General features: G+C 43.0%; 1 protein-coding gene across 4 annotated transcripts in view; it reads left to right on the top strand.

The window, feature by feature from the left end:
- The first annotated feature begins 698 nt into the window (after positions 1–698).
- The window catches only part of Adgrg6 (adhesion G protein-coupled receptor G6), a 137,130-nt gene continuing 129,470 nt past the window's right edge, over positions 699–8,358 (top strand). For all 4 annotated transcript variants that reach the window (XM_021221270.2, XM_029533169.1, XM_029533168.1 and 1 more), the window contains exon 1: positions 699–921. In XM_021221270.2, coding sequence (XP_021076929.1) covers positions 920–921 — 2 coding nt within the window. In that variant the 5' untranslated portion in view covers positions 699–919. The remainder of the gene's footprint in view (positions 922–8,358) is intronic.

Here is an 8,358-nt window from a genome sequence, read left to right as displayed (position 1 = left end):
CCTTCCTTCCTTCCTTCCTTCCTTCCTTTCTTTCTTTCTTTCTTTCTTTCTTTCTTTCTTTCTTTCTTTCTTTCTTTCTGGAGGGAAACTGAGGGAACAGGCGGGGGTGGGGGACGGAGGAGGAAAAATTAAGAAAGGGAAAAGTAAGGGACAGTCCGGGTTCTTGGCAGCGTGCAGAACACATGCCCACTGGTGCGCCTGTTGTTCGGAGCTCCTTCACCCAAGCTCTGCGGGTTTTTGCTCTCGCGGCTGGCGGGTGACCTCGAGGTCAGCAGGGTCCCCTCCCCGGAGCTGCTCCTGGCTCGGTGCCAGTCTCCCAACCCGGCCGCCCGCGCCGGTCCCGCCCCGCGTGGCGACTTCTCCCTTTGCCTCTGCCCTCGGGTGGCCGGCCCTGGGTGGGGCAGCTGCGCAGGCAGGACGGTCCTCTGTCCTCCGAACGCCTAGAGCTGGGGCCACCCGGGGGGCGAGCCGAGCCGCACCTGAGCCTCAGGGGGAAACCGAGGCCGGCGCAGCACCGCTCCTGGCCGCAGGCTCAGGAGCCTGGTGATCTCAACCTCTCCAAGCCCCGCAGGCCGGGATCGGACGCCACCCGCTCGCCAGAGCCCTTCGTCCCAACTCTTGGGAAAGTTCTCCGCCCGGGCGGCAGAACCTGCCGCCGTCAGCCGCGCCCCCGCGCGCGGGACCCGATCTTGAACTCCGCGGCGCGCGCCCCGGGTCCACCTTGCGCCGCCCCGCGCGCAGGCGACGAGCAGCTGCCGGGAAACCCTATGAACTCTCCAGAAAGGGCGTGACGAAGGGTCCTGCGGGGCGCGGTCCCGAAAGCCCCGATCTCCTTCGGTGGAGCTTAAGGGCAGCAAAGCAGAGGAGCGCTGGAGGATGAGTGTGCGGCCTCTGGGAATCTCCACACGGTAATGCCAGCATGTAAGTCGCCTTCCAGATTGGAGCCCATCGCACCTCCATCTGTGTCCCCTTCACCCCTTTAGAGCAGCGCTTCCCAGAAAGGTACCAACTGCAGTAACAGAAGCTTCAGCGTGCCTTCTCGAGGCACCCGGGACTGGGTATTGCCAAACCGAGCCGGAGCATGTGTGCATAGCTTTCTTTCCCCCTTTTTCCCCTAGAGAGTTAAACCTCACTTTTGGGCGTTGGAAAGAATAAGAACGGCAGGGTTTTGATTCAGGTTAAACAAGTAGGAACGCACTGTGTAATCTGCCTTCAGGGTCCTGATCCCGGGATCAACACCTGGATTCTGGGAAGGTACTGCTGCTGATCCAGGGAGACACTGGCTTTCAGCTGTCACTTTTGCTTGTAGAAGTCCTTCTTAGACCTCATAGATATTTAAATGAGTTTTTTTGTCCAGTTGTAACCTCCCACCTCGCGCCCTTTTCTTTTGAAGAACTCAGAAGATTGTTCACCATATAGACGATGTTGATTAACAAGTAAATAAGGGATGTGATGGAGGCTTCCGGTAGAGTTACAAGTAGGAGGCACTGGAGGAGAGGGTGAGACGGTCAGAAAAAGTATGAAGGTTTTGCCTGGATGGAGCTACCATCCAAGTTGTGGGATGGTTCAGAGGGACCTGGTGAAAGAGCAACCTCCGCGGTTCCTGGCCTTCCCAACTGGTTGATGGTTCTCAGAAGGATCACACTTATCTTTGCGGTCACCTTAAACGTTGTTGCCTTTTTTTTTTTTTTTTTTTTTCACACTGTAATTATTCCCTCGACCATTTACTTTATTCTTGGGCCGTCAACTTGACAGACTTAACTCACTTCCACTAACTCGTTGAGGAGGTATAGCAAATTGATACTTCCCTCACTCCGTTACTCCATCCTTACTTATTTCTGCTTCAATTTCCTCTTCCAGGCTAGCACTAAGGGTCCTGAGTCTTTATTTCCCTTCGCTGCTCTGTCCTGTCTCCCTCCCCAGACGCGTTTTTTTAAGGTGGGAGACAGAACAGAGCATATCAACCACACCCGCACGCTGCAGCTCTGACCTCTGCACTGTGCCTTGTAATGAATACCACTTATTTTTATTAAAACTCCATGTGAAGTAATGCCACACCTGTGACTTTTACAGCTTTGCTTCTGCCAGTGGAATGGACGAATGGATAACTTGTAAGCATTTGTCTTGGGATACAGCCAGTCTTGTAACATAAGACTGGTTCTCCTATGCAGGCAACAGGTTTGGAATGACTGCTAAGTTTGTTTCCAACTTCAGTTTTTCCTGCAAATATACCCTGACTGGAGATGTTTAGGCAGCAAGGAACAGAGACCTCGTGGAATTAAAAGCACACACACACACACACACACACACACACACCCCTGATCAACCAGTAACGATAACATTCTCTTGATAATGCAATTAAATTACTTAATCCATTTGGATTAAGTGTGATTAAATTTATGTCTTCTCAGGTTGACTCAGAGTCATCTAAAGCTTTTGTCCTTGATTTAAATTTCTTTACCAAATTCTTTTGGTGGAATTTTTTTCCCTCTTTCAAGATGGTTGTGCATATTTTCTGTGCAGTTGTTTGAGATGGTTTAACCCACGTTAGCCAATGGGCGAGTTAGACTACATGAAGATAATGCCAATTCCAAGGTAAATATTTCTATTATCTTGTTAAAAATGTTGAAATGGGAGACAAACTATATTTTTCAAATTTTAATTTCAGTAAATAAAAATGCACAGGCTACTTAAAGGTCCTGGCAGCCTCTTCCTGGTGTAGAACAAACTTGTATATTGTTACACTCATGGTCTGAGATTACAGACTTTATAAATATATTTAGGACTTATTACAACTGCTGTTTTTCATGCTCTGAGAAATTGAGGAGATTTAGGAAGGCTGGAATTTGTTGGTCTCATGCTGCTTGAAGATACTGTTCCATTTATGGCTTATATAAGTTACATGACATTGTGTCTTTCCAATGTGAATGGTGAATGAGACCATTGTCTGTTAGCTTATGAGAAGTATTAGAAGCCCATATTTGTTACTGCCTAAGTGAAGTGTCGCTCTGATTTCTGGAATTAATGACATGAGTGAAATGTCATTTATATATTAAAAATAAGCTGATGATAATGTCTTTCGACCCAGTCATGTTTCTAGCTGTCCACATATTATATAGAATTTACATTTCTGAAGAAAGAAGAAGTTTCTAGAGACTATCTCATACTTAGACTAAACAGAAAGGGTGTAGTATTTGTGGCAAGATGTATATTTCCATGCTCAGGCCTAGTTGGATGACATCATTACCTTGTCAAAGCTAGATGACATTATCATGTATACTGCTCTGTGGAAATGATGACATTTAAGGGCTGTACCAAATCCCAACTAAGAATTCCAGTATAACAAGTGCGGCTACCTGGTTCATCGTAACCCTCCCTTCACTTGGAGTGGAATTCTTTGGAATGCCTTTCAAGATGATTTAAAAGGCAGCCGATACAACGAAAGCTTTCACATTTATGAAAGTGTTGATAAAAAAAATACACAATCCGAAAGAAAAATATTTATACTGTAATAGAAAAGTATGTATATGACTTGATCCTGCCAATCCAAATACAGGAAATCCAAGAGAGACACTTTGTCAGCTGACAGTGATCAAAGCAATGCCACTCACCAGCACGAGTGACAGCGCCGATATACCCCAGGGCATATTTTGGATGCATTTAAGGGTTTTTTTTGTTTGTTTGTTTGTCTGTTTGCTTTGTTTTAATAATTGTAAACCTACTAGAAATTTGAACGAATACAAAGAAAACTCACAGGGGACTAGAGAGATGGCCCAACAGTGAGGAGCCTTGCCTCTCTTGAAGAGCTCAGGAACTCAGTTCATTGCCCTCAGCTGGGTGGGCGGCTCATTATTGCCTATGACTGCAGCTCTAGGGTCCAACACCCCCTTAATACCCTCTTGTGACCTCCAAGGGCACCTACAGAAAGGCTCTCTCTCTCTCCCTCTCTCCCTCTCCCTCTCCCTCTCCTTCTCCCCCCCCCTCTCTCTCTCTCTCACACACACACACACACACACACACACACACACACACACGCACGCACACCCCAATACAAGGAACAACTAAGTATTCTTTTCCCAAGAGTTATGTATTATCATTTGTAGCATCATTTGTTTTGCTCATTTCCTGCATGCACCTACCCCATAATTTTGTCTTTTTCAGAATTTTCTGAAATCAAGTTGCACACATCAAAGATTTAATTTTTTAAATAGAAAAATGTTAAGATAATTATAGTTTCAATTATATTTGTAACAAAAAAATGTCAATATCCCATATAGCCATTGGCCAATCTTTATTAAGAACATTTTACAAAACTATAGAACAAAATAAGAAAAAATAGGATGTTGATAAATTAGAGTTATCTCTCCTAGTTTACTGGGTGCCTACATGCGTGTGTACATTCATGTGTGTGTGTGCCTGTGTGCATGCATTTGTATAAATTCTCAAGGTGACTTCATGGTATGAGCCAGTCATACATATTCAAATAAGGCAGGCTTTGTGAAGACCTGAACAGTAAGTGAGACTTTAGTAGTGGGGTGGGGTGAAGCCAACTTAATAAAGGGGTCTCACTTCAGTAACAGGATAGCACTTTCTCTCCTTTATGCATAGTTTAGTCTCAGGAACATGATCTTTTACTGAAGGAAGAAATGCTATTATAAGTAGGCTTGAATATGTTAAATTACTGTTCTTTTATCCCCATAGAATCTCAAGGTGTTCTCTGTCACTCCCAAAACCCTTTATGAAAAGATTTACCAGAGAAACACAGTAGGGATATGGTCGAGGAAGTGAATTCCTACTGTTGATGTTAGTAGAACTAATATCCTGTTAGCATCTCTATGAAATGTATTTTTCCCCCAAAGCTTTCTGAAATGAAGCTCAAACGTGTTGTATTTTGTAGCCTATTGATTTGATACAGGGTTTGCTATGGGTAATCTGCTCCCCTAAAGGACAGCTGGGTTGGCAGCCAGGAAACATAAGAGGTCTGGGGTTCACGATTCATCCTGAGAACTACACAAGTCATTTAATCTCTTACATTCTCACCTGTGAGATAGTAGCTTTGACTGCATAATGAAAAATTCTTTGCAAATTATACAAGATATGAATTAATTTTCCTTTAAAATATGTTTCTGGGGGCTGCGGAGATGGCTTAGTGGTTAAGAGCACTTGCTGCTCTTTCAGATGACCAGAGTTGATTTCATCATCCACACCAGGTGGCTCCCAATCACTTGTAACCCCATTGTCCGGGGATCCAACACACATACCCTCATCTGAGCTCCATGGGTAGCCATCCCCACATGCCCTGGAATATACACACAAAAACACATACACGTAAATAAAAACAAAAGTTTTTGAAAAGTTCCTGTTCTCTTTGGTTGAACTTACAGACCTTGATCAAAACTCTACAGAGTTGAAGATCCTGTTTAGAACCTTAGTAACCCTGCTTGGGATTTTCCATTCTTCTGAGAAAGCTGTTTAAACTTCAGGGATATATTTTTGCTAAGTGATCCCTTGAGAAGACCCACAGTGCTTTCCCTCTTTCCCTTCCACCGTTCTATTCTTAATTTACTTGTTTCTGCTCTTTGCTAAACAGCAAAGTAGATGAAAGTTGGCTTGTCATATGGTTTATGTTTGGTGACAAGCACTTGCCCTGTCCTGGCTACTTTTGTGTCTGCAGCGATAGAGTCTTTGGTCCTGGAATGTGTCAAGCCCTGGTCTTCATTTGCAGCTATTACTTGATTTGAATTGCAGGCAGGTTTGGTAAAAACAACTCAAGGATCAGTTATGGAGTCCCAAACCATCAGAGCTTTTTATAGCGAAGGAGAAGTTGCCTGGAAAATGAAGCACTGTCTAGCATCCTGTTTGAGAGCGTATATGAGCTTAGGAGAGAGTGGCTCTGTTCACATACTGATGGAGGAGAGTCACCGTATATCACATAGAGTAAGAGACTATCTGGCTGGCATATAACTCTTAGGAAGGCTGGCAGCCATCTTTGTTCTTTTCCATTTTTCTGGACCCCAGTTTCTTCTTCTGTGAAAGCCAGAAGCTCTTCAACTTTCAGATTTCCAGTTCTCTAAGCTGCTTTGAATACGTAATTATTCTTTTGTTTTAGAAGCACAGCCAATTAATTCATCCCAGCATGAACAGGGAACAACTCATTCATACAATGGCATTAGGAAGCAGGCCCATCCTTCCAAATGAGCGACCTTTCCCTGTGACAGAATAGCTTGCTGCCTTTTGTGAAAACTCCTAACTGAGCTAGAGGTAGAAGTTCTCTCTGGTTGGTAGGAGCCCATTTACAGAAAAATCCACAAGGCTCACTGTTGAAAGTGTCTGTCCTCCGAATCATACACTTAACAGAGGAACAGGACAGGATAAACCCTGGCCATTCTAGAATCCATACCCGTTAGTATCAGTATTACCATTTACTCAAACATGTTCCTGTTCATGGGTAGCTGCTTTTAGCTTCAAATATATTGGATGAAAATATATGCCAACATGTGTTCCATACCCCTCCCGCCCCCAAAATCCTCTTCGGGTCTTAATCTTGTCTTAGAAATTCCAAACAGACAGCTGCCCGTGTTTGGAACTTGTAGAATGTGGCATACAAGACTGTGATAGGAATTTCAGGCACTGCGTAACGTTTATTCATTCGTAGCAGAATGAATTAGCTTGCCTTCTTACCAGGTGATCCCAGAAATGGCTCTAGATGCACTTGAAGGGTATCAGCATGAGAGACTAAGCCTGTTGTCTGTTCCTGTTTTAGTGTCTTCCTTTTCTTATAGAGTGGATAGAATAAACACTCACTTTAGCAAACCTGGTAATACAGTAACTATAATAGCAGCTGTTACTTATGAAAGGGCTGTGAGGTATCATGGACTGGCTTTTGAAGACATCATCTTATTTTGAAGATATCAGTCAGTGGCTCTAGGGCTGGGTACACTGCTGTTCCTGACTTTACAGGTAACACATAGACAAAACAGGGCTAACCAAATTTTGGGATCGCGCAGGTCTCAGGGAATAAACGCAGACCTGTTTTAAGTGTATTCCATGTTTTCTTTGATATGACATTGTCACAGAAAAATAAAGATTTAATATGTATTCTTTTATTTATTTATTTATTTATTTTATTTTATTTTTGGTTTTTAGAGACAGGGTTTCTCTGTGTAGCCCTGGCTGTCCTGGAGCTCACTTTGTAGACCAGGCTGGCCTCGAACTCGGAAATCTGCCTGCCTCTGCCTCCTGAGTGCTGGGATTAAAGGTGTGCACCACCACACCTGGCTTAATATGTATTTTTAAGGCAAGTACAGGAATCCTTTTGTGCATATTTTCTTAGTTGAGTCTTTTCCTGCCTTCCCATTTAGTGTTACACCCATTACCCATGTAAGCAGACTTTGGACTTTAAGAAAGTAGCTTGTCCTTCTTTTGAAAATAAAGTTACTTTCTAGTAGCAATTGCAACTTAACTGTCTTTTTTGCGTGTGTTAGGATTTGGTGATTTTGTCCCATTGCTGTAGTATGCCTGGCCTTACCTCCCATCAGTTCAGATCCTTTTATGGCCCCTGTGAGCAAATGGCTTCTGTCCTTATTACATCCTTAGCAGACTTGCAACTTTTAATGACACTGACTCAAGGAAGTGTGTTGTGAGCCATGGTGACATGGAATCTTTTCTAAATCTTTAGTAAATACATTTTTTCAATCTAGAGATGACACTGATGGTCCAGCAGAATGGGTTGTCAACCAGGTAAAGGCATGTGACACCAAATCTGATGACCCAAGAATTTGATCCTTGAAATACACACGATAAAAAGAGAAAACTCACTCCCAGGAGTTGACCTCTAGCTTCTACATGCAGACACACACACAAACACACAATGTATAAGTGTAGTTCAAAAATGGGAAGAGATAACACTGCTACACACAAAGATCAACCATTTCCCCTGCATCTAACATACATAGTAGTTTCTGAACTACTTGGCGAATACTAGTCATTAGAAACACTGTTAGGTATTGTTACATAACAATGGGTTCAACTTTTTAGAATATTAATGTTCCCATGCTTCACATTAGGGAAAAAATAGAAATTTAATTTTATTTTAAATATTTCCCGTTGACAATAGATGGGCACACATATCTGGTGATATTGAAGAGGCTAAAGTTGAAATAATTCTTTTTCTTTCTTTCTTTCTTTCTTTCTTTCTTTCTTTCTTTCTTTCTTTCTTTCTTTCTTTCTTCCTTCCTTCCTTCCTTCCTTCCCTTTCTTTTCTCTTCTTCTTCTTCTTCTTCTTCTTCTTCTTCTTCTTCTTCTTCTTCTTCTTCTTCTTCTTCTTCTTCTTCTTCTTCTTCTTCTTTTTCTTTCTTT

Source organism: Mus pahari, chromosome 21 (assembly GCF_900095145.1).
Source record: "Mus pahari chromosome 21, PAHARI_EIJ_v1.1, whole genome shotgun sequence".
NCBI lineage: Eukaryota > Metazoa > Chordata > Mammalia > Rodentia > Muridae > Mus > Mus pahari.
The sequence above is the reverse complement of the archived record's forward strand: the minus strand, read 5'-3'. Positions and strand labels throughout refer to the sequence as shown.